General features: G+C 39.0%; 1 protein-coding gene across 1 annotated transcript in view; it reads left to right on the forward strand.

Moving 5' to 3' along the window:
- Positions 1 to 15869, forward strand: part of CEP78 (centrosomal protein 78) — a 34104-nt gene extending 18235 nt beyond the window's left edge. Inside the window, exons 10-14 of the mRNA XM_036856184.1 lie at positions 7976 to 8090; positions 8944 to 9115; positions 9438 to 9485; positions 10035 to 10296; positions 14987 to 15869. Coding sequence (XP_036712079.1) covers positions 7976 to 8090; positions 8944 to 9115; positions 9438 to 9485; positions 10035 to 10296; positions 14987 to 14997 — 608 coding nt within the window. The 3' untranslated portion in view covers positions 14998 to 15869. The remainder of the gene's footprint in view (positions 1 to 7975; positions 8091 to 8943; positions 9116 to 9437; positions 9486 to 10034; positions 10297 to 14986) is intronic.
- The last annotated feature ends 10886 nt before the right edge of the window (positions 15870 to 26755 follow it).

A 26755-nucleotide genomic window follows, 5' to 3' on the forward strand; every position in this document is an offset into this window, starting at 1 on the left:
GAATGAGATATTTTGTACAAAAAGAAATTTGAAAAATTTACCTCCTGTGCTACACCTTAAGCTATTTATAGAAATAATCCAGCAAAATGAGGCAATAAACCAAGAAGGAAGGTAATAGGGGATTCAGTGCAGAGAGCAGCTAGTCTAGATTGGAGAGGCTTCCATTGATTGTGTGATTGAGAGCTTAGAAACACCTTGAGGCATATTGTACTTACTAGGTATTAGGCACTGTTGGAAGGGAGGAGGGAGAGGAAGAGGAGAAGGAACTTGAACTCCAGAGAAAAGGCTATACTGACAAAAACATGAAGCAAACTAAACTATGGTTGATTTTTAACCTACTATTGGTGAGGAAGAGAAGAATCCACTTAAACTTGACACTATAGATGTCCCCGTTTTCAGTGACACACAGGGGTAATGACCACCTATCTAATTTGTTGTCCAAACCAGAACTTGTCCAAACTCCTTACACTTCAATAGTGTAAGGAGGCGCTCTAATGCTGTAACATCAGGACAACAGGTATAAACTGGAACAGCCCACGGCGGCTTGGGGTATGTGGTCACCCTGCACAAGGGCAGTGACACTGACACAGTATGGAACGAGGTGTAGTCTATACACAGAGACACAGTACATCTGCAGTGGGCAATATTAATTTAATTGTAATAATGGCAATACTGTCTTGGTTTACAGCTTTTATTGTCAACTTGCATGTAATAACAAATAACTAACCTAAACTATACTTAGTATGTATTAGTATTAACTTGGTATGTACTGAAATGTATTGTGTACTAGTATGTACTTAGTATATATTAGGCTCTAAGTGTTTTTGCATATATTAACTCATTTAATCCTCTGAATAGCCTTATGAGGTTGGTGCTAATATCATTCCCACTTTTGAGAGAAGGATGCTAAGACAGGGAAGGAACTTGCCCAGGCTATACCGAATTTAGGGTTGGATCGAGGCTTTGAGTTTAGGCTCTCTGCCTGTTCTCTTAAACCTTACTCCCTACTGACTCTCAAATAACAGAAGATTTAACTGCACATAGAACAGAATATAAATTTCAACTTTGACAACGTAAAAGCTAGGTTTGGAAGGTAGACAGGAGGTAGGAAAAAGGGAAGATGGTATGAATGTCCTCATTTTACAAAGCGTGATGCTGAGAGAGTTTATAGTGGATCAACAATGTAGGTTTTTAAGTATATCACTACAAGTCAAAGAGATCATGAGCAGTGGAATAACTAATGATGACATAACTTTACTGAGCAGTGTGGACATAGGAAAGAGTGTAAAGGAACTAAACCCTTACTTAGTAAATCAGAAAGTGAACAGATAATGCCTCAAATTTAGTCAGAAAATAGTCATGTAAGAGTATTACTTGGAAATGGAGAAGAATTCAAAATAACAATAGTTGGACCTCCCTGGTGGCGCAGTGGTTAAGAATCTGCCTGCCAAGGCAGGGGACACAGGTTCGAGCCCTGGTCCAGGAAGATCCCACATGCCGCGGAGCAATGAAGCCCGTGCGCCACAACTACGCAGCCTGTGCTCTAGAGCCTGCGAGCCACAACTACTGAGCCCACGTGCCACAGCTACTGAAGCCCTCGTGCCTAGATCCTGTGCTCCACGACAAGAGAAGCCACTGCAATGAAGTGTAGCCCCCGCTCGCCGCAACTAGAGAAAGCCTACACGCAGCAACAAAGACCCAACACAGCCAAAAAGAAATAAATAATAATTAAAAAAATAAGAATAAAAAATAACAATAGTTGACGTCAACCTCATAAAAAAGGAAATCCAAACAGCCAGTAAACACAGAAAAGTATACAACTTCATTAAGTAATAAGAGAAAAGTGAGTCAAAACCAATGAAACTACATGCCAATCAGGTTGACAAATACATAAATAAAGTCTGGTAGTATCAGGTATTGTAGACCTGGAGTACTATGGGAATCTTCTACCCTGCTTATACTGGAGTATAAATCGACGCAACTACTTTGGAAAGCATTTAGCACTCTCCATCAACTGAAGGTATATAAATAGCCTGTGACCCAGCAGCCCTCACCCCCGCCCTGTGTAAATGCACCAGAATAACCGGTACAGCAGGATTCCTGTCCATGATTTGCATTAGCACAAACTGAAAACAACCCAAATGTCCATCAAGAGTCAAAAATTAAATAAATTATGTGTATTCATACAGTGGGAAAACTATCAAGCAATAAAACTGAATGAACTAGAGCTACAGGCTGCAATGTGGATGAATCTTTTAAACCAATGTTGAGTGAAAGAAATAAGATAGAAAAGACTTCATATACTATGATCCTCTACATAAAGTTAGATGTTGACAAAACTAAACTCTTTTGTTAGGGATGCATGCAGGTTAAAGGAAATGATTTTCAGAAATGAGGATGGTGTTTAACCAGGAAGAGGGAAGGAGCTTGTGATGAGAAAACGATATGGGGGGTTTTTGAGATGCTGACAAGTATCAATACTTTCAGATTCGAGTAGTGGTTATGTAAGTATTCTCTTTTGATTTGTCACATTGACAGTTTTGTCCTGTGCACTTCTCAGTACACATATCGTATTTTACAATTAAAAACCTGTGTACAGAATCGGTCGCTTCTTGAGTGCTGGATGTGGGAGTGGGATGAGACTATTTCATTTTAAGCCCTTCACTACTGCTTGCGTTCACATGTTCATTCATTCAGCATTAATTGAACATATGCTGTGTACCAAGCACTCTTCTAATTTTATATGTGTTTTAACTCATGTAATCCTAACAAGAGCTCTGTGATATGGGAGCTTATCTCCATTTTATAGATGAGGAAGTTGAGGCCTAGAGTTATAGAACTTGTCCAAGGTTATATAGCTAATGGGTAGTGCCAGGCCCATTTGCCTCAGAGAATCTGAATTTTTACAATATAATATAAAAGAGAAATTTAATTACTAATTATAAGCCAAAAAATTGCACATTAAAGAAGATGACAAGTTTTCATCTATCCAGTTAGAGAAAAACACACAGTCTGTCTTTCACACACGTACATCTTGTATTGGCAGGGATTTTCCTTATTAAGCAATTATTTATTGACCGTCTACGTTGTGCTAGGCACAGGTGCTGGGGATAAACACTTAATAAAATACACCCCCTATCTTCAAATAACTTGCACTCTAGGTGAGGAAGTAAGCCAACAGTTATAGTAGAGGTTATATACCAAGTGATACATCGCTGATGGCAGTATAAAATCTCAGAAATCTTTTGGAAAGCGGTTTGGAGATAGGTACCTCAGAGCCTTAAAAATATTCATTTGCTTTGATCTCAAACTCATTTTTGTGCATTTATTGTAAGAATGTTATTCTCAATATGGAAAAAAGCCTTCATGCATAAAAACGGTTATTTTGTCTTATAATATTGAAAAGTTGGAAAGAATTTAAATGTGTAAAATGGTTAACCAGTAAACCCACTCAGTGCAATATTTTGTAGCCCACAAAAAAAAAATCAAGGTTATGAATCCCCTGATTATATGAGAAATGATTGATTTCAATGTTAAGTGGAGAAAAGTTGAACATAAAATTTGATATCCAATATGATGGGAGCTTTGTCACAGATAAATCACCCTAGCCAGTGTACAGAAGGGATGAAGGAGAGCAGATGACAGGAAGGAAAATTATTCCAAAGCCTTATCATTAGTCTTACTTAAGTAATAGAATATCAAGCAATTTTACTTTCTAACTTTTTTGGTTCCATATTTCCACGTAAGGGACATGAATTATTAATACTTTGTAGGAGAGGGGTACACTTTTTCACAAAAATTTCACACTGTGTTCTAATTCCCTCCATTAGAGGGAGAAACTATTTCATGTAATTGCACTTTGATGTGCTATTTAGAACCAGTCAGGAATTTTAGTCTACTTTCCTCTGACTGTGGTGAGGGTTTTTTGTTTGTTTGCTTATTTGTTTAGAATTTCTTTGAAATCAGTTTTAGAAGATTGATTAAACCATTATATTAAAAGTAGAGGAATTTTACAATTTTTTTCCCTTTTTCCCCATTGAAAACTTGACTGGCTTTAGTAATGAAACATTAAAGAATTTGAAGTTCTTAGATTCTCAATTTTTTAAACATGTTCTGAATATAAAAATATATGTTCATTGAGCAAATCTTTGAAAACAGTGAACAACTTATTGAAGGAAATAAAAGCCACCTCTGCATGTACACACACCTAATCTGCTCTTTTGTCTTAAAAAAGTATCAAAAATATTTTGCCATGTCACTAAATACTCTTCTACATCAGAAAATTTGATTAAGCTTATGCATCATCTCCCAGGAGAAACGCACAGATATATTTTGAATGTAGAACTCCTGAAGCCCGTTCATAAACTCTGGTTGAGACCTCTTGTCATTCTTTTCTTAATGGCTTCACAGCGCATTCCTTCATACGGTGAGCTATTTTTATTGAAACCAATCCCAATTTGGAGGCTCTTAGCTTTCTTCTAGGGCTTGGTTATAAACAATCTTATGACATCGTGTTGGTAGATAAATCTTTGCCCACATCTTTGATTTCCTTAGGGTAAACTCCTGATGTAGGATTGTTGTTAGGTACCAAAAGCTACTCTCCAGAAAGTGATGCCAGTTCCTCTCCCAATGACGGCATATAATAGAGTTCCTCATTCTTTAAGTGATTGTTCAAAGCAGTTAAAATGTATAAATATACCTTACTGTTTTCATAAGTATAGGTATTCTGATTGTTTATCGCTGCATAAGAAACCACCCCGAAACAGTGGCCCAAAACAATGACAATCATTTATTTTGTCCACGAACCTGGAGGTTGAGTAGAATATTAATTCTTTTACTACACTCTCACTGACTGAAAACAATACCTATTTGACTAGCTCACAGTTCTGCAGGTCAGAAGTCCAGGCACAGCGTGACTGGGTTTCCTGCTCAGATACACACGGGAACATGTGGGTTCCCTCCTGAGAGTGTTAAAGCACGTGAAATTTAAGTGTAAACAATGAGCCCCAAACGTTGGATGTTCACCATAGTTTGTGTGGGTCACAGAGCTGAAATCAAGATGTCAGTCTGGCTGTGTTAGCATCCAGAGGCTCTGGGAAAGAATGCCTCCAAGCTTCTTCGGCTTGTTGGCATAATTCAGATTCTGCAGTTGCAGGACAGAGGTCCCCATTTCCTTGCTGGGTCAGTCGGGGGACGGTCTCAGCTCCTAGAGGCCTCTCGCTTGCCTTCCCTGCCGCAGCATTGGACTTCTTCAGAGCCAGCAATGGAGAGTCTCCCTCTTGTCCCTTTTGTACTTCAATTCAGGAAGAGTTCAAGTCCTTTTCATGGGTTGCCTGAGTAGGTCACATCCACCTAGAATAATCTCCCTATCTTAAAAAATCAACTGATTTTGAATCTTAGTTACATCTGCAAAATCCCTTCACTCCAGCACCTAGATTTAGGGTTTGATTGGATGAGTGGAAGGTTTGTGTACTTCAGGAAGTAGGAGTCTTAGGGGCTCTTTTATAATTCTGCCTGTTGCAAGCAGTGTCCCCACTTCAGGGACCTAAGTGTCTTAGTCCTTAAAACTCAAAAGAGAGTTTATCAGTGTTCATTTTATTTTATTGACCTTGGTGATGGGAAGACTACCACCTCCATGAACAGGAATGGCACCCAGCTTCCTGAGTTCCCAGTGTGGCTCTGCTACTTAGTGGTGTGACCTTGGCTGTGCTGCTCTACTTACTCTACTTCTCTGCCTCTGTTTTCCTCATCTGTAAAATAACATGGAGTTAGTGATCGTTCTTTCCTCGTAGGGTTTTATGGGGTTTTTTAAAAATAAATTTATTTTATTTATTTATTTTTGGCTGTGTTGGGTCTTCGTGGCTGCTCACGGGCTTTCTCTAATTGCATCGAGCGGGGGCTACTCTTTGTTGCGGTGCACAGGCTTCTCACTGCGGTGGCTTCTCTTGTTGTGGATCACGGGCTCTAGGCACATGGGCTCAGTAGTTGTGGCACATGGGCTCTAGAGCGTAGGCTCAGTAATCGTGGCACACGGGCTTAGTTGCTCCGCAGCATGTGGGATCTTCCCGGACCAGGGCTCGAACCCTTGTCCCCTGCACTGGCAGGCGGATTCTTAACCACTGTGCCACCAGGGAAGCTCCCCTTATGGTTTTGATGATTAGATTACTTAATGCCCAGAGAACTCCAGGAACAGTGCTTGACTATAAATTGGTTTAAAAGTGATTACTTTTTAAAAAAATGCTTTTGAATCTGCAATTATGCAATTCAGGTATGTTAAGCATGTTCATTAATAGGATTTCCTACTATAAAGAGACCCACAAATAAAACTAGAATTTTTCTTTCTTGGTCTTAACTATTTATTTATGACTTGCTATGTTATACGCATATGCCTTTTATGGTGGGCTGCCACAAATTTATGTTGGAAAAAGTGGAATTTAAGTAAATCTTTACTATGCTAATTTGATAGATTTTGATAATTCGTTTCACTAGCATGGTATGATATTACCAGTAGCAGACTAAAACCTGAGTTCACTTCTGGCTCTGCCCCTAAATCCTGATGAGTCCTATAGCTGGAAAGGCTTTTGGATATTATACTACGAATTAGTTATAATATTTACTCTGTTTGTAGGAAAAACTGGAGGAGTGCCTAAAGCAGTTAAAGGAGGAAAGAGTAATAAGACTTAAGGCTGATAAATGAGTCAAGTGAGGCAAACAAGTTCTTCTTATACTTTTGAGAGTGTTTTGGTTTTATTTTGATTAGATTTTAAGCCATATACACATAGTTTGTAAACTTTAAAACTGTAATATGTTGCAAATTGGTTGTATCATATGGACTTTTGCATTTACTGGTATTTAGTGATCATGTGATCTATATTCCAGAAAGCATATTTTTAAAAATGTGAAAATCTGATTTTGTGTGTGTGTGTGTGTGTGCTTTTATATGACATTAGCTTATTTTCTGTTCATGATTCTTTGATTCAAGAAAGCACTTTTTGTGCATATACTGTATATACAGTAACATAAAAACATGATGAGACTCTCCTGGCAATGAATTAGGAAAGTGAATCATTTAAATAAATTTAAGATATTGGAAAACTTCTAAGAATGCAATGAGAGATAAAAATATATACTTTGATAATTATATTAGGTAATGTGCATGAAAGCAGGGCATAATCTAAAAAGTTCTATATAAATATAATTTATCACAGGGTGAGTGTAGAGAGGAATTTTTGAAAGTGCATCCATTGGATTGGCAGACACTCATTCAATAAATGTTGAGCACCTGCTTATATAAGGCAAAAGGGGCATCATGAACATAATGGCCTTTCTGAGAAATACTAGAGTTGAGCTTATAGGGGGTTTTAAGTGCATAGATGATGAGCGGAAGGGGAAGAGTGCACGGGAGTGAATATTTTCAAGAAACCAAAGAAAATATTGGTGATCGTACATTTAATAAATTCGGTTGGGTATGATTTAGCACTTTTAAACGTAAGCATTAGATATTTTGCTCACTAAAGTTAATTCTTAACATTCAGCAGAGTTGTAATATGTTTTGTCCAAATCACATTCTATATTTCATTTTCTAATTTAAGGGAAACTTAAAGCAGGTAATTTTCTAATGTGGAATGAGGCTTCAATATGATTTTAACCAGTTAGAAGTGTGATCTTTTGTGAAAGATCATTATTAAAATGATAACTTTGGTTTATTTATATACTACCTAAGTGTTATATAAGAAACTTTGTTGCGTGCCTGTGGGTTTTGGTTATTATGTGATGTGGTCTCTGTCTTTACTGGTGGAGAGTTAGGTTAATTACAGATTAATTACATTTTGAGTGTTTTAGTTTTGTTCCTTGAAACTAGAGGACTACTTTTGATGACAATGAGAAAAAATCATGTCAGACATTTTCAGTTTTCTTTTATAGCTGGAACATGAAAACGCCCAGTTAAGAAATATAAATTTCTCTTTGTCTGAAGCCCTTCATGCCCACTCATTGACAAGCATGATCCTGGACGAGGAAGGTGTTTTGGGCAGCATTGAGAATTCTTTTCAGAAGTTCCATGCTTTCTTGGATCTCCTTAAAGATGCTGGGTTAGTTCATTCCTCTTCATGGCGTTCTTCTCTTTGCGACTATAATGGTAGTTTGCTGAGGAACTGGAGCAGTTTTCATCACTTCCATGGGCATATTTAGCCAAATTTAGTGCAATTATAGGTAATATAGTTGACTTTTTAAAATGAGGAATTAAATTTTTTAAGAAATGCAAATAGGGGAGCCTGCTTTGGTAGAGTGGGGAGCCCATTATAGAAGAGTAACCTGTAGACAGAGTAATTAGTAGGTATAGTTTTTTGTAAAGACTAAATTGAAGGCAATTTTCATTGAAAATATTCGGGAATGCGTAAGAGTTTTCCTGTCTTTCACTTATTTGCTTGTCTGATAAGTTTAAATTAAAGTTATTTTTGTCTTAGACATAAAAATTACTATTAATCTGCAGGGAAGATATAGGTCAGTGGTTCTCAACTGGGAGCAATTTTGCTGAAAGAGGGAAGTGGAGATTGATAGTTGATGGAGTGGTGTTTTGCCAGTGAATGAATTGGTGTTGGGCAGGAAGGAACAAACACATTCTTGGAAACTGCAGGAAAGGTGGTAAAGAAGTGTGGGAATGGAGGTGTGACAGGCAGTGGACGAGGTGCGTGGTAGATGTTGAAGCTGCTAGTGAGACAGTGTTTAAAATGGAGCAGTAATAGGTAAGGAGATGGGATGTGTCCTAGAAGATGAATCTGGAAAGGGCTAAGAATTTGGGGGAGAGAGAGGCTTGTAGTCAGGGGTAGGATGTTGGCTTTTAGGATTTTAGAAGTATTTCATGATTGTAGGTCTGGGGAAATCTAAACTGCTCTTATGTGATTATAATAACCTTATCTTTTCTCCTTTCCTCCTCTGGTCCAGGCTTGGTCAGCTGGCCACAATGGCTGGTATAGATCAGTCAGATTTTCATTTACTAGGTCGTCCCCAGATGAATTCTACTGTTAGTAGTCCACCTAAAGAAGAAAAGAAGGCACTTGAAGAAGAAAAATCAGAATCAAAGCAGAGTGCCTTAGGACAAATGCAAAATATCCAAGTAAGTGGACAGAACAGCACTTAATGATTCTAAGAGTGATCAGCAAAAAGGAAATGACCAAGTCAGAGAGAAAATAATAATGGTCAGTCTCTAATAGTTCACATGCTCGGGAGCTAGAAGACTGTGGAGTCCTCTCCAAATCTGAGATTAGTAAATGTGGGCCCATTTCATGATACTGTATTGTTGTATATAAGAAAACTGGAAGTTCTTTAGAAAATGTATGAGTTAAAGCAAACCATCCTTAATGAAGAAAGAAAACATTAGAGAAAATATTCCAGATTTTAAATTGTATAAATGTCTATTCTATTCATATTTTATCTAGGTTTCTATTTGTATGCAGTCAGCTTACAATGAAGGAACACTAATGAAGATACACGTACTGATATAGATAATTTTTAAAATAAGTAATCCAGACATAGCTAATAGGTAACATATTATAGTGACTCACCTGGTCATGGGAATGGGAGGGGAAACCTGTCAGCTTTTCCTCTAGCCTTACTTGGAGCCCCCTTCGCCCACCTCAGCCAATCTCAGGCTAGTCTTGGGAACTGACAGCTTGAGAACGCAGTCTTGTCACAAACTATATACTGTTTACATGTGTCTGGAGGATAGAAAAGAAATTAATTTTCTTACAGAATAGGGTTTTATTTTTAGTGAGGGAAAGGAAATGGGTAATAACTACCCCAATCACCAAAGTCTGAAAATGTAGCAGACATAGTCTTGGATATATCTAGGTTAAGTTGAGAATCACTTGGCAAGATATAATTAGAAAGAAACTGGCTCTGAAATCTTCTGAATAATCAATTGACTGTCTTAATAATAATATCGCAGAGTAACATTAAAGTTTTGAACTCTACTTTTTAATGGTTGGCTTTGTTCATCACTGAATTTTTGTCTTGTCTTTTGTTTTTCCTTCCAGTTTCAGAAAATTACAGGTGATGCTAGGATTCCTTTGTCTCTCGACTCCTTCCAGGTCCCAGTCTGTACTCAGGAGGCCTTAGAAACTTCCAAAGATAACCTGGGGTTTACAGTCACAGAGCAGCGACAGGAGTCTTTTGAAGATTTCATTGCTAGAACGTGTCCTCCTTCAGTAGATGTCATTTCTGGAACTGGAAGTCAAAGAAAAGAAGAGGAATTATCTAGAAATAGCAGGTCTTCTTCAGAGAAAATGACCAAAGCAGGTGAATATACCAAAAAATACTCTGCTAAGAAACAACCTGGGGAGGACCTGCATTCCTGCTCTGACTCACCTGTAAAGCAGAAAAGCCAAGGAATTGGGCAAAATAATTCTTTGGTTAATAAACCAATTAAAAGTTAGTCTTCGAAAAAACACATTTCTGTTAAGAAAGAGAGTAGAATAGTGACTGTTTCATCAAAGACAACTAAAAGTAAACTCAGTCTACTAGAACATTCTGAAAGTGATACTCTTGGATCTGATTTTGAATTTCAAGAAAGCATCCATACTCTATCACGCCTAACATAAGTCTAAATCTTTTAAAATTATGTTTTTGCCTTCAAATTTTAATAAATTACTTATGTTTTTAGTATAGCATATGGTGTTTTAAAATACTTGACTGGAAGCCATTAGAGAAAAATTTATCTATACTTTTTTATTATAATGAAAGTTTTGGTGTATTTTTCCTTGTGACAGTTTGCACCATTCCTCAGCTAGTGTTTACTGAGGGCTTCATATGTACAGTACTTTTCTGGGTGCTATTGCTTTCAGCAGTGAACAAAAAAAAGCCTTTACTCTCCTGGAACTAACACTCTGGTGGGAGAAAACATAAACAACAAAGCAGGGTAAGGGGTAAAAAGAGATGGGAATAATAAATGGAATAGTTTTACCATTTGGTTAAATGTCAAACTATTATAAATCATATGGCCAGAAGCCATTAATGTATTTTAATTCACAATAACCAGAGAGCATCAGACATTTACCGAGGCACTTAACCGTGTTTATGGATTACAGCAACACTATGAGGTAGGGAACTATTACCATCCCCATTTTATAGATGAGGAGTCTGAGGAGACATTATGTGAGCTGCCCAAAATTACACAGCTATAAGTAAGTGGTTAGCTGGGATTTGACCACAACCCATGCTCTTTTTTTTTAATGTATGGACTTTATTATGTTTCATTTGTTGCTGATTTATGTGATTTTTTTTAAAAAGATTTTTTTTTGATGTCGACCATTTTTAAAGTCTTTATTGAATTTGTTACAGTATTGCTTCTGTTTTATGTTTTGGTTTTTTGGCCGCGAGGCATGTGGGATCTTAGCTCCCCGACCAGGGATCGAACCCTCACCCCCTGCATTGGAAGGCGAAGTCTTAACCACTGGACCACCAGGGAAGTCCCCCTTATGTGATTATTTTTAGGACAATTTTTTAAAATTTTATTTTTTATTGACGTACAGTTGAATTACAGTGTTGTGTTAATTACTGCTGTACAGGAAAGTGACTCAGTTATACATTTATATACATTCTTTTTCACATTCTTTTCCATTACGGTTTATCACAGGATATTGAATATAGTTCCCTGTGCTATACAGTAGGACCTTTTTGGTTTTTTAAAATGCATTCGCTTTTTTTTTAATAAATGTATTTATTTTTTATTTTTGGCTGCGTTGGGTCTTCGTTGCTGTGTGCGGGCTTTCTCTCGTTGCGGTGAGCGGAGGCTACTCTTCGTTGCAGTGCACGGGCTTCTCATTGCCGTGGCTTCTATTGTTGTGGAGCACGGGCTCTAGGTGCATGGACTTCAGTAGTTGTGGCACGCCAGCTTCAGTAGTGACTCGCGAGCTCTAGAGCGCAGGCTCTGTAGTTGTGGCCCCCAGGGCTTAGTTGCTCTGTGGCATGTGGGGTCTTCCCGGATCAGGGCTCCAACCCGTGTCCCCTGTATTGGCAGGCGTATTCTTAACCACTGCGCCACCAGGGAAGTCCCATGTAGAACCTTTTTGTTTATCCATCCTGTATATACACCAGTTTGCATGTGCTAATCCCAAACTCCCAATCCAACCCTCTCCCACCCCCTCCCCCTTGGCAACCACCAGTCTATTCTCTATGTCCCTGGTTCTGTTTCTGTTTCACAGATAGGCAGAACCCAGGCTCTTAATTACTTTGTTATCCTGTTTCCTTGTTAAGAAAGGAAGGGTTTAAGGAAGGCACCGAGAGAGAAGCCAGTGAGCACTAGAAGTGCAAAAGAGTGGGGCTATCAGAAAGCATACCTCCTTCCCCCATCTGAGCAGAATTTTTAAACGGCAGAGTATGTAAGAGTATGTGATGACACATCTCTGGATTAAATTATGTCTCCCTGGTAAACATGCACAGATAAGTCTTTAGTTCAACCAGACTGAAAGGTGAGATCAGAGAAAAGCTGGAGTGTCAGATTTCTTCTAGAAGGTCCTGCCTGATTGTTACTAAGAGGGCTACTACAGTACTAGTTGGTTCATTAGTCATAGATTGAGTGTTAGAGGAGTGAAACAATGACCAAGATGTAGCGTTGGCCCTTTAGCAGTGGAGTGAGAGGGGAAGACGCACAGCAGATGTCTCCTCCTGCACGTGACATGCTATGACGGGCATGTTCAGGGCATTTAGTCAGTGTTTGTGGAAGAAGAGGGGGAGCTGTGAGGCAAAGAAAAGTCATCGAAAGAGGCAGTCCCTAAGCTAAGTCTTAAAGGACTCGTGCAAAACTGGTGAGTCAGCCGGTGAAGGGCAAGGACACTCAAGGCAGAGAGGACAGCGGAAGTCCAGAGCCGTGAGTGTGCGAGGGGTGTGTTATGGAGCCACAGGCACAGGCTCTGGAGCATCAGTGCAGTGTCACCAGGCAGTGGCAAGTGCCCCTAAAGGAGGCAGCGAGGAGGAGGAGAGCGGGTCTTAGCCATCCATGTGTGTGGAGCTGGTTTCCTCAGAAAGTAGCTAAGAATGGAAAGGACAAGTTCAGGTGGCATTTTAGACCACTGACGTCAGTATGGATGAGGAATGTGAAGAAGCCTGGAGACAATTATGCCCCACTCTTCTGAGGAGCAGTGTTTTTTATTTTCAAGTGGGACTTACACGCTACCACCTCCTCTCCTGTGCCTACTGAAAGGTTTATAGGCCGGCAGAAGGGAGAACCTGGCTTAAGTAAAGTTAATCAGGTTTCTTTACTGTACAGCTTCTGGGGGGCTGCTGTAGGCTAATGTTCATTCTGGATCGTCACAGCAGGCGTATGGTATACAGCCATCCTCAAATCTATTTGATTGTAGAGTCCTTTTTTAATAGAAGTGTCTAACAGCTGGTTCCACCAAACAGCAATTTGGTAACTTCTAGACCAGGTAATAGCAAGAAGAAAGGGGTGTGAAATAAGGGATAGATGAAGGGAGGAAATAAGTTCTAATTTTATTTAGAAAATTACAAGCAAGACTTGGTCTTGGGAAGTAAGGAAGATGTAGGAGGCGGAGGCTGGACCCCCATCTGTGTGACTAAGGTTGGGTGGTGGTATCACTGAGTTTGGAAATAGGGAATAAAGAACTGAATTGGGGAAAAGACGTTAGTTCTGGACATGTTGAATTTTAAAGCACCTGTAGAATTCAGGAGATAAACTGGTAGATAACTGGACATACATGTGAAGACATGGAAAGATAAAAATTTGAATGTCATCAGCACATATAAGCAGTCATTAAAATCATGAAAATGGATGAGGTTTCAGAGGATTGTGGGTACTGTCAAAGTTTAAGTAATAAGCAGAGAAAGAATTCTGGGAGGGAAAGAGGTGATAGAGTTTCAAGAAGGAGGAAGTAGATGACAGTGTCATACTTCAGAGAATGTAAGTGTCCATTGGATTTGGGTAGTTAGGTCCCCAGTGACCTTAGAGCAGTTCAGTGAAGTGGTGGACAAGAAAGCCAGATTGCAATAAATTGAGGGTCCAGGGCTGCCTGTGGGGACCAGGCGGGGCTAGTGAAGACAGTGGGAATAGGCTGCTCTGAAGGAGTTTGGATGAAAAGAGAAAATAATTAGCAAAAAAAGAATTTTTTAGAATGAGAAGGACTTATATTTTATATGTTGAAATGAGGAAACCAATAAAGGAGATCCTGAAGATGTAGATAAGTAATTTAGAGAATTGGGGAAACATGGAAATATGGATAAGAAAAAAACCTTGCACAATATATAAAAATCACTTGTATCCTTCGAGTTGGATGGATACTGGTAAGTTTGGGAGGAAATAAAGGTAAGAAGAGATAGAAGTTTAATGAGTTTATACTGATAGCCTCAGTTTTCTTTCACACAGATTTTTCAGAGACATATATACACATACATAATTATAGTTTTAAAATTCTTTCATATTTACATGTTTCATTGATCATTTGAGGTGATACCATTAAAAATGACAAATATGGATACTTTGCTGCTTAATATGTACAATATTAGTACTTCATTAAACTTTCAATACTAAACCTAAAGCAATGTCACTTAATTGAAATTAAATATTTTCATTTGGGTTAGAGTTTATGAGCATGTACCTTTACTGAGAAATTACTGTGTACCTTTGCTGAGTGTTTACCAGAGCATATGCAATCTATGCAAACAGGAATTCTGTTTTTTTTTTTAAACAGTGTCAGATGTGATACAGTAGCAAAGAGCTTGTCATCTTGCCCTAAATCTACCATAATTACTTTTGGTCAAAAATTACTGTTGTATGCATACCCAATACTATGTCCAGGAATCAGTCTAATTTCAAATGGATATTTACAAAATAATCCCTAATCTCAAAATAGTAACACTTGATTTTCAGAAGATCAGCAAGATGGTTAATTTTTTAGAAGATTCTGATTATAAACTACATACGAGAACTTCTGGTTTAACATGGATCACTGAACACATTCTTTTACTCTTCCAGAATCCCATTGAAATGACTGGAGAAATATTAAAACAAAAATAAATTAATAGCAGAGTTGCAAAACCAGAAAATGAACAATGTGGACTTCCTAGAAGATAAAGAGCAGATTATTGAAAGAGGAGTTAATTGAAGAGTGGAACAGCTAAGCCGTTCCACTTACCGCTTTATGGAGTACCTAATTATGGAGTTTGCCATCAAGCTCAGGCTAAGAAAGCAGCTCTCTGAAGTGGGGGTCCTGACACAGGAAACACTGGGATTGGAGAATAAGGGCATTATCCAAAATGACTACAAGCAGGAACTGAAGATAAGCTGCCACACTTCCAGTTACGGTGACCTGCCACTCCCTTTATAATCACCAGAGTGCCTGTAATCAGAATTTGTATTCATTGAAAGTGAACCAGAATTCTCATTTGGCTGAGGAAAATCACTTCAAACCTTAGTCTTAGGCCCTCATCTATAAATATGCCAAGAATCATCAAATTTGAAGAAAACCACTAACATAAAAGGAGATACCAAATTAAAACAAATTAACGTGTTCAAGAAAGTAGTTACTAGAAGAAACAGAAGAAGTTTAAAAATTAATACAATTAGGATCTTCAAAGAGTCATGGGGATGTTGCATCCATAAAGAATAGGATGCTAGGAAAAAGATATTTAGTTTTTGGAAATTAAAAATACGATTGTGAAAATAGAACACTCAGAAGATGGACTAGATAGCAGAATAGATTCAGTTGAAGCTTGAATTCATGAAACGGAAGATCTGATTGAGAGATACCCTTAATATGCATTGCAAAGGGATGAAACATAAAAGTTATGAAAAAGAAGTGAGACAACTAGAAGAACACGGGAATTGGCATACAGTAAGTGCACAGATATTTGTTGTATGAGACAATGCAGATATCAGTATGAGCAATGAATCCATGGAAGATTTTAAGTCAAAGGAACTGGTGATGCTATGTGATCTGTCTTTCCCCTTTATAATCACCATGGATGCTTATAATTAGGAAAAATCTAAGTAAATATTATGCATATGTAAAACTGAAGTGAGCTAAAATGCTAGGCTTTAACATGAATGGAGGCAGGGCAGGATATAGAAAGTGGAACAGTGTTCAGGATCTCGTCTTATTCAAGGCAAGAATATGGTGTTTACCTCTATGTGTTGATAGAAAAATATATTTAAGTATATTTGAAGTGAAAGGCATATCAGTAAGGATAGGTTATGTGACGATACTTCAGCAACAAGCCTGAAATCTTAGTGACTTAAAGCAACATTGGTTTATTTGTGCTCATTCTGTATGTCTTTGGCAGATTGGCTAGAAGCCCTACTCCATATCCCCCTCAACCTGGGAGCCAGCTGACAAAGCATCACTATTTGGAACATTGCTTGTTACAATACCAAGCAAAAATAGATTGTGATGCAACATACCCTGACTTAAAGCTTCTGCTTTAAGTGACGCATGTCACTTCTCACATTTCATTGGCCAAAGAAAATCACATGGCCACAGCTGAATTCAACTGAGCAGGGAAGTACAGACTTACTGTGTGCCAAGACAAGGAGAGAGAAAAGCAAATATACGTCAACAACTTTAATAGCCCCCAAACCACCAGGAAAGGGGGGATGGAATTTAAAAATCCAAGAAAAGGCAGGAAGGAAGAAAGCAAGATAAATACGAACACACACAAACACACACAGACGGTAGCAAGACCAAATGCTGTTCTCACAATAAATGTAAGTTAAATTCTGGAATTCCTTAAGCTTGAGTAAAAAAACAATCCAACTATGTGCTATTTGCAAAAAAAAAATCTAAAAGAATTTCATAGATTTTAAAGAAGTAAACGAGCATAGCAGGCAGATGCTAACAGAAGTGTATGTGACTATGTTAACCTCAGAATAAACAATAAGTAGGACTCAAGATGAAAACCATTAAGTGGGAGAAAGTAAAAACATTTCAGCTGATAAAAAGTATAGTTTTGCAGAAAGATTATTTGAAATCGGATCTGCAATCTAAAAACTCAGTTTCAAACTGTATAGAGCAAAAATAGAAATACAAGGAAAAGTGAGCAAACCAATTATGAGAGAGACTTTAACACATCTCTCTTCCAAATCAGTGGATCTACTACTACTCACTAAATAAGAAAATACTGACAGAACCAAGGGCTGGTGAGGATGCAAAGTAACTGAAATTCTGGTGGAAACGCAAAATGATGAGTCCCTCAAAACAGATTGGCAGTGTCTTTAAACATAAATACACCAGCAGCTTCACAAGTTACATGAAAACTTATGCTCACGTAAAAACATGTACATGGGGCTTCCCTGGTGGTGCAGTGGTTGAGAATCTGCCTGCCAATGCAGGGGACACGGGTTTGAGCCTCGGTCTGGGAAGATCCCACATGCCGCGGAGCGAGTAGGCCCGTGAGCCACAGTTGCTGAGCCTGCGCGTCTGGAGCCTGTGCTCCGCAACAGGAGAGGCCGTGATAGTGAGAGGCCTGTGCACCGCGATGAGGAGTGGCCCCTGCTTGCCGCAACTGGAGAAAGCCCTCGCACAGAAACGAAGACCCAACACAGCCATAAGTAAATAAATAAATAAATAAAATTTAAAAAAAAACATGTACATGGTGTTTATAGCAGCTGTATTCATAATCATCAAAATGTCTTCCAAAAGGTGGATGGATAAACAAATGATGGTGTGTCCACACAATGGAATACTACTCAGCAATAAAAAAGAATAAATTATTAATACATATGTCAACTTGGATGAATCTCAAAGTCATATGCTAAGTGAAAGAAGCCAGAAGGTTACATCTTGATATAATCTCAAAAGATACATACTTTATGATTCCATTTATATAGTATTCTCTTTTTTTCAGCTGCATCGGGGCTTAGTTGTGGGATGTGGGATCTTTGTTGGGGCGTGCTGGCTTCAGAGCACGTGGGCTCTGTAGTTTGCAGCACATGGGCTCTCTAGTTTAGTTGTGGTGCACGGGCTTAGTTGCCCCACGGCATGTGAGATCTTAGTTCCCCGACCAGGGATTGAACCCGCATCCCCTGCACTGGGAGGCGGATTCTTAACCATTGGGCCACCAGGGAAGTCCTGTTTATATAATACTCTTGAAAAGGCAAAACTATGGTGATAAGAGACTAGATGAGTGGCTGTCAGGGGTTGGGGTGGGAAGGTTTGATTACAGAGAGGCTGTGCAAGGGAGTTTCTTTCAGTTATGGGCTGCTCCTTGTTCTGCTTGTGTTGGTAACATGAATCCATACTTAATGTAAGGGAACTGTACCCTCCTAAAAAACATCATTTTTACTGTATAATAATTGTAAAACAAAAATCTCAGGCCCACCCCCCTCCCATCAATAGATTAGGAGAGGGAAGATACATAAATATTTTGTATCCATCATGAATTCAAAGCATTCTTTATATTTTCTATCCATTAGGAATACAAAACGTTCTCTTGGAAAACTTATGAACTGTTTATAAAAGGGATTCATAGAAGGGTAAAAAAGTACAGAATGCAGACCTGTTCTCTTTCATAATATAATACAACTAATAACAAAAGGCTTCTCCACTTGGGAATTTTTAAATTACCTTTTAAATAACTCATTTATAGGAGAATTCAAAACAAATTACAAACTATTTAGAATTAGTAAAAAACCACTTCTCAAAACCTACAGGATTCTGCCAAATCAGGAGTTAGAGGAAATTTTGTAGATTTCATTTTTCAGGGAGTAAGAAAACTGAAAATAGGTGAAATAACAATTTAACTTTAGAAGCTGGAAAAAATGATAAACTAGAAGAAAGATATGAGGAATTTTAAATGTTAAAATCAGAAATTAATAAAATAGCCAAAAAATTTTGATCAATGAAACTAAAAGGTTTTTAAAATAAAAACCAATAAAAGGCAAACCTTTGGAAAATATGACAAAAATAGCTAGCATTAGGAATAATTTTTAGAAAGATACCTACAAATAGACTTTTTAATTACAAGGGAGTACTATTTATAATTTACTCCTGATATGGTTGTATAACTTCATTCCAGTAATTTTGAAAGACTAGATGAAATGCGATAACTTAAAAATAGAGATTCTAAAAATTGGCAAAAGATAGAAAATGTAAATAGACCAAACATCTTAGGAGAAATTGAAAGAGCAGTATGAAACTTTTTTTTTTAATATAATTTTATTTTATTTATTTATTTTTCACTGTTGGGTCTTTGTTGCTGCGCTCAGGCTTTCTCTAGTTGCGGTGAGCAGGGGCTACTCTTCGTTGTGGTGTGTGGGCTTCTCATTGCGGTGGCTTCTCTTGTTGTGGAGCACAGGCTCTAGGCTCACAGTCTTCAGTAGTTGTGGCTCACGAGCTCAGTAGTTGTGGCTCGTGGGCTCTAGAGCGCAGGCTCAGTAGTTGTGGCTCACAGGCTTAGTTGCTCCGCGGCATGTGGGACCTTCCCGGACCAGGAATTTAACCCGTGTCCCCTGCATTGGCAAGTGGATTCTTAACCACTGTGCCACCAGGGAAGTCCCTGAAACTTCTTTTTAAAAGGCAAATACTATTAGGCACATCTTTAAGGAACACATTTATTTGTAAACCATTGCAGAAGATAGAAAAAAAGACATAAAACTTCCTAATTCGTTCCATGTGGTTAGCATAATCCTGATACCAAAACTGCACAAATAAAACAAGGAAAAGTATAGGCCAGTCTCAACAGAAATGCAGAATCACTGTGGCTCACTAAATTAACAGATTAAAGAATACCATATCATCTTCAGCGCTAAAAAAAAATTTGATAAATTCAACATCCTCTGATACTCAACAATCTAGAAGTAGAAGGAAACTTTCTTAACATCCCATCTTGCTGACTCAGAAAGAAGACAAAAATAGTACTAAAAAGTAAACTCGATGGAAAGTGAGACAACAATGATTGTAAAGAAGTTTTTTTGGACAAAAGAAACCTTGTAGTTACCTACTGGCATGCTGTTGCAACGAATGAGAAAGCTTGTTAAAGAGGCAGGGCACACCACCAACACCACAATATCAAAAGCTTCTGGGGCTTCCCTGGTGGCGCAGTGGTTGAGAGTCTGCCTGCCAATGCAGGGGACACGGGTTCGAGCCCTGGTCTGGGAAGATCCCACATGCTGCGGAGCAACTAGGCCCATGAGCCACAATTACTGAGCCTGCGCGTCTGGAGCCTGTGCTCCGCAACAAGAGAGGCCGCGATAATGGGAGGCCCGCGCACCGCGATGAAGAGTGGCCCCCACTTGCTGCAACTAGAGACGCACAGAAACGAAGACCCAACACAGCCATAAATAAATAAATAAATAAATAAATAAATCAAGCAAGCAAGCAAGCAAGCTTCTGTATACACTGGCGCTAACCAATTAGGAAATGCATGGTGGAAAAGAATGCATTCTCTAGAAAAGGTCAGCAGAAATCTAAGGCCTATGTGAATTTTAAAAATCTATACTGAACGGTATAAAAGGAAACCCCCCAAATGGAGAGGCATGCCACGTTTCTGTATGAGAAAACCCAACATAAAAAATGTCAGTTCTATCAAATTAACATAAATTCAAAGCAATTTCATATAATCATAGCAAGGTTTTTAAATGGCTATAACAATATAACTATAAAGATCATCTACAAGACAACGCATGAAACAATTTTTGCTATCAAAGCAATCCATGGAGCCAGAGTAAATGAAACAGTGCACTATAAGCACAGGAGTAATCAAATAGGTTAAAGGCACAGAGCAGAGAATCCAGGAACAGAGCAGTGTATATACATATGGGGATTTAATATTTGGAAATGGCATTATAAATAAGTAGGGAAGAGTTGAACTATTCAGTAAATGATGTTGAGATTATTTACTACTTGGAAAACATTTTCTTCTTTCATACCATGGACCAGAAATGAAATCCAGATGAATTAAACATGGAAATATTTAAAAAAGAAGGAAATATTGCAAAAAATCTCTAATAAATGGGTGAGGAAGGCCTTCCTAATCAAGACACAAAGCCCAATATCCATGAAAGAGAAAAAAAGAAACTGATAGATTTGATTACCTTAAAAAAAAAAAAAAACTTCTGTACACAACTATAAATAGACAAAAGATTGGGGGATTATGTGAAATATAACAAAGTTAAAGATCCTTAATATAAAAGCACCTAGAAACCAAACAAAAGATGAACAAAAGATATAAAGATATTTTTATAAAGAAGAAATATAAACAAACGTATAAACTTTCAACTTCATAAGCAGTCAAAAATTAAAATGAATACCATTTCCCTGTCCCTTGAAAAGGCAGCTATGAAAGGATTGGTAATAACTAGTGCTGGACATGATGAGCACTCTGTCATTGTTGGAGAAAGTATAAATCCATGTAGCTTTTCAGGTGGACAATTTGTCAGTGTATATCAATACTTAAAAGGTGTCTAGCTTCTGGTTTAACAGCTCTGACTGTAGGCATCCAACCTGAAGAAATCTTCACGCAAGTCCTAGGAGTCAGGTATAAGCATGTGTATCGAAACATTTTTTGAAATAATAAAAAATTTGAAACAACATGATTGTACATAAATGAAGAAATTGTTGAAATATTACATACCAACTTCTACCATGCAATACTCTGCAGCAGATAAAAACAGCTCTATATTGTGGACATGAAAATATTCCTAAGACATAGTGATATGAAAAGCAAGTTGCACAATAATACTGAATCGCACACTCCTGTTTACGTTTATATGGTTACGAACCTGTTTACATATATATGGCATGTGTGTGTCTGTGCGTGCCTAGAAAAAAGTCTGTAGTAATGCATATCAAAATGTTGACGGTTTCCTCTGCCCAAGGCACTAGGATTGGGAGAGAAGGAATGAAAGGGGGCTTTACGTAATTTACTTCATTTACTTCTAGGTTATTTGGGTTTTTTAAATAAGCATATTTTTATGGATGACAGGTAATTTTCATTATCACAGAAAACTTGGAAAATGCAAATATATAATCTCTGATACCGTATGTCCTATGTCCACTTATTTTTCAAAATGTGTCTTTCCTAATATCTTTGTAGAAAATGAGCTTTACTGTGTAACCTCCTCTCAGAGCTTTGGACCCCTGAGGTGTTCCTACATAATAGTGTATTCGAACCTTTTTTTTAAAGCCACAACCCAGAGTAAAAATTGGATTTTATGCAAAAGGAAAGGTAATTGTCCTGGTCCACACCTACCTGTGAGCACACATAATGCATGGAAAATTTCACCAGACGGTTCTTACTGTACTTCTAGTGACTCACTCTCATGTGTTCTTTTCTATTGCATTCCTTTAAAGAGAGTCGTGTTTGCAACCTGCAGAGTGGGTTTCACAATCCACTCCCTAATGGATCATGTCCTACGGTTTGAAAACACTGGCTAGAGGGCCTCAAACATTTGCTGTGTCTGTTGCTGACAAAACTGCTCCATGGGGAACCCAAGTCTTTCCCCCATTTGCTTTGTTATTTTATGGCTGAAAGTCCTTCTCCATTTGTGCATTATTACTTCCAAAGCCCAGCTTTCTTGAGCTCTTTAACTCCCAACAGTCTTAAGGTAATTTACGTTAGATTCCCCTTTTAAAAACCCTTTTGTTATACTGAAAGCTTGAGTTTTCAAATTGACACATCTACAGGAGAAGTCTAAAATATCATTTGGTCAAAGAGTTTTCTAAAACAAGAGGACAAGTGCCCTGTGACTTCAGGCAGCCACTTGGTATGGGTGGCTGGCTGCTCGCAGGCACATCATGTGCTACAGGGTTGAAAGGGCTTGACCGAATGCCCATGCTCTCTTCGTACAGTTTGCAAGTTTTAAACTAGTGTGAATTCAAAAAACAACAACAAGAAACCAAGCAGTTTAGAAGTAGGTAAGGATACCTATAGACCAAATAATTATTAACTTTGTTCCTGAGAGATCAGTGAGGATTAGTTGCGTTATTTAATGTCTTAGAAAGATAGTCCTCAAAGTCCTAGAAATGTAGAGGAAGTTTTTCTCTCTTAAAAAAAAAAAGGAAAACAAAAAACAAAACTTCACAAAATCTCTTTAAAAAATTTTATTGATGTATAGTTGATTTACATTGCATTAATTTCTGCTGTACAGCAAAGTGATTCAGTTATATATATTCATTTTCATATTCTTTTCCATTATGGTTTATCACAGGATATTGAATATAGTTCCCTGTGCTATACAGTAGGACCTTGTTGTTTATCCTTTGGAGGTTAACCTTTAACTTTAGGTTAAAGCATCAGGCCTAAGACTCTCAGTTGTCCGTGCCTTTTGAGTATTTCCTTTTTCAAAGAGGACAAGGATTGAACTTTCCACTAACCTGAGGTAAAACTCCTCCACAGCTTACAGAGACGTTGTAATCATTTAGGGTTTCTCCATGTCTGGTCGACTTGAAACCCATAATTCTTACCTACAGTGAAAAGATGCCTCTTACCTAACTATTTCTCCATCTCCCCCATTCTCCCTTGAAGGAGAGTCGAATGCCTTTGGCCTTGGGTTAGACAGCCTTGGTCTTGCAGGTCGTTGGCCTTCTAAGTCTCTGATAGCTTACGTTGCTGCTCCGGTCCTGCAGGCTGCTCTTCACGTCACAGGCCTTGCCAGTGATGTTAGCACCACAGGCCTCCCTTCTTGGAGAAGTTAGAAACAGCTTCATTTCTTCAGGGACTGCAGAGTCCCATGTGGGAGAGGCAAGGTGCTTGCTAGAGCTGGGCAAGTCTTACCGCCAAGCAGGCAGAGATGCCTGTTTGCAGTGGGTCTCCTCTTGATGGTTTTGAGGAGAAGCGGCTTCTGAGGAGAGCTACCACCGTGGCTCACAGGCCTCAGCCTGCCTTGGACTTCCACCAGACAAGGAGAGGGCCCCATGGCAGCAGGACGGACCCCATGAGAGTGGGTTTCTCCCAGTGGAGTTTAAGTTGATAAGTCATGGACTCCAGACAACCGGCCAAGGGAGTGACAGCCTGGAGAGCCTGAAGCCAAGATGGTTCTGCAGTGCAAGCAGCTGTGGAAGGAGCCAGACTCTACCGCCATCGCTGAATGAGACCCTCTGACTGACCCTGAACCAGAAAGGAATTGGGCAGGAAATAATTGTGGACTTTTAATTTCTCTGGAGCTCAACCTTCAAGAGAAAGGATATTTATTTTAGGGGGACTTTAATTCCTTCCTGAGAATTTAATAATGTGAGGCATTTCATATAGTTCAAATCAGGACATTTTAATATTGCTGGCCTTTATTATTTGGAGTTGTTTCATGACTTCATTTGAGTTCCTTGCATAATCTCCAGTGAGCTCTATTGAATGTCCTCCCTGGGAGAATGTGAAATGGAAGACAGATTAGGGAGTGAATTTTCAGGCTAGGCCATGGATAGCCTCGAGTAAATTTAATTGGTGTTTTGTGCAGACCCACTTCAGAGTCTTCAGGTCCCATAGCTGACCTCGGGAAGATTCACAAAGAAGTCGTGATGACGTCAGGGAGCAGCCTCACCAGGGGTGAGCAGCCCTGCTGCCATGCACTCAGCATCCTTTCGCAGGAAGAACAGCTGCATTTGTGCAGTGCTGAGTCCTACTTGTTAAGAAATCCAAATGTTAAATACCGTATGCTAACACATACATATGGAATCTAAAAAAAAAAAAAAAAAAAGGTTCCAAAGAACCTAGGGGCAGGACAGGAATAAAGATGCAGATGTAGAGAATGGACTTAAGGACACGGGGAGGGGGAAGGGGAAGCTGGAACGAAGTGAGAGAGTGGCATGGACATATATACACTCACAAATGTAAAATAGATAGCTAGTGGGAAGCAGCCGCATAGCACAAGGAGATCAGCTTGGTGCTTTGTGACCACCTAGAGGGGTGGGATAGGGAGGGAGACGCAAGAGGGAGGAGATATGGGGATGTATGTATATGTATAGCTGATTCAGTTTGTTATACAGCAGAAACTAACACACCATTGTAAAGCAATTATACTCCAATAAAGATGTTAAAAACAAGCACACCCCAATGTTAGAACTGCTGGGGAGGCAGGGGAGGGGGGGACATTCCCTCCTCCCTTCGTGTGTCTGCCGAAGCCCACAAAGATGAGCGTACGTCTTCTCAGAGCTTCTGGGGGCTATGCTTCCATTCTTCTTTTCAGACTCCCTTTTTGCTTCCAGGATGAAGGAGTGGCTTATTCTGGCTGATGAGATCGGCAAAGGGGTGGTTACACAAGCATGGCCCCTCCCTTTGGCTCTCTTGCGGACCCTGCCTCTCCCCAGACAGCATGCAGCGTTTCTGTGCAGTATACCCACCAGGCCTTCTCTTCCTCTCTCGCAAGGTGGGCAGAGCAGGCCTGCCATTGCCGGTAAGTCAGTTCCATTTGGTGGGGGAAGAGGAATGGGAAGACAGGCCTGGACTTGGCTTTCAGTCGTAGTCTCCAGTCCTCCTTGAAAAGTACTGGCACTGCTATTTTGATCCTTATTGGAGTCTATTTGGCTTCTGTGAATAGATTTCAATTGGGTTCCAAACTTTGGAGGGGAAAGGGGTAGGATTAATAAGTGCCCTAAACACTCAACACAGGCTGTCTTCCTTCACATGTCAAGAAACATGACAATTAAGAGTCTCACCTCCATAGCTTCTGTCATGGGAAGAGACTGACTTCCTTAGTTCCAGTTAATGATCCTGGGGAAACCAAATCACACCCATTAGGATGGCTACTATAAAACAAAAAACAAAAAATGAAAGTAACAGTCTTTGGCAAGGATGTGGAGAAATTAGAATCCTTGTGCACTATTGGTGGGAATGTGAAATGCGGTAGGCGCTATGGAAAATAGTATGACGGTTCCTCAAAAAACTTAAAAATAGAATTACCATTTGATCCAGCAATTCCACTTCTGGGTACATACCCAAAAGAATTGAAAGCAGGATCTCAAGGAGGTATCTGTACACCCATATTCATAGCAGCATTATTCACAATGGCCAAAAGGTGGAAGCAACCCAAGTGTCTCTTGACTGATGAATGGGTAGACAAAATGTGGTATGTACATACGATGGAATATCCTTCAGCCTTCAAGAGAAAGGAAGTTCTGACATAAGCTACAACATATGCTCAAGAAGGGAGTCTGAAAAGGAACCTTGAGGACACTATGCTAAGTGAAATAGCCAGCCACAAAAAGACAAATACTGTGTTATTGCACTTATATGAAGCACCTGGAGTAGTCATAGTCATAGAGACAGAAAGCAGAAAGGTGGCTGCCAGGGGCTGGGGGAAGGGAGGACTGGGGAGTTGTTTAATGGGTGTGGAATTTCAGTTCTGTGGGATGAAGAGAGTTCTGGAGATTGCACAACAACGTGCATGTACTTAACATTATTGATCTGTACATTTAAAAATGGTTAAGATGGTAAATTTTTTGTTATATGTATGTCACCTTAAAATCCTGGAAGAGATTTTTGATGAACGCCCCTTGGGTCTGGGGATAACTCTTACAGCAATCAATTGTGGCCAACGGCAGAGTCAGCTCAGGACATCTGAGCCTCCGCTCACATGGAGGGAAGAGTCTGCTGCTCCTGGCCTTCTTATCATTTGAAACTAGTGAGCCATTGGAAAGCTCTGGAATCCTGTGGCTGAAAAATATCTGTGGCACAGAAATTCATACATGGAACTGAAGAGTCTTTGAGATTTTTGCAGAACAAACAATTCTGTAGTTTTTTAAACCAGTCAAAAGGAAAGGGTGAAATTTCTCTTCTTTTTGAGAAGAATGGAGAAGAATAAAACTAATAAATCTCA

This window comes from Balaenoptera musculus, chromosome 6 (genome assembly GCF_009873245.2).
Source record: "Balaenoptera musculus isolate JJ_BM4_2016_0621 chromosome 6, mBalMus1.pri.v3, whole genome shotgun sequence".
In the NCBI taxonomy this organism is placed as follows: domain Eukaryota; kingdom Metazoa; phylum Chordata; class Mammalia; order Artiodactyla; family Balaenopteridae; genus Balaenoptera; species Balaenoptera musculus.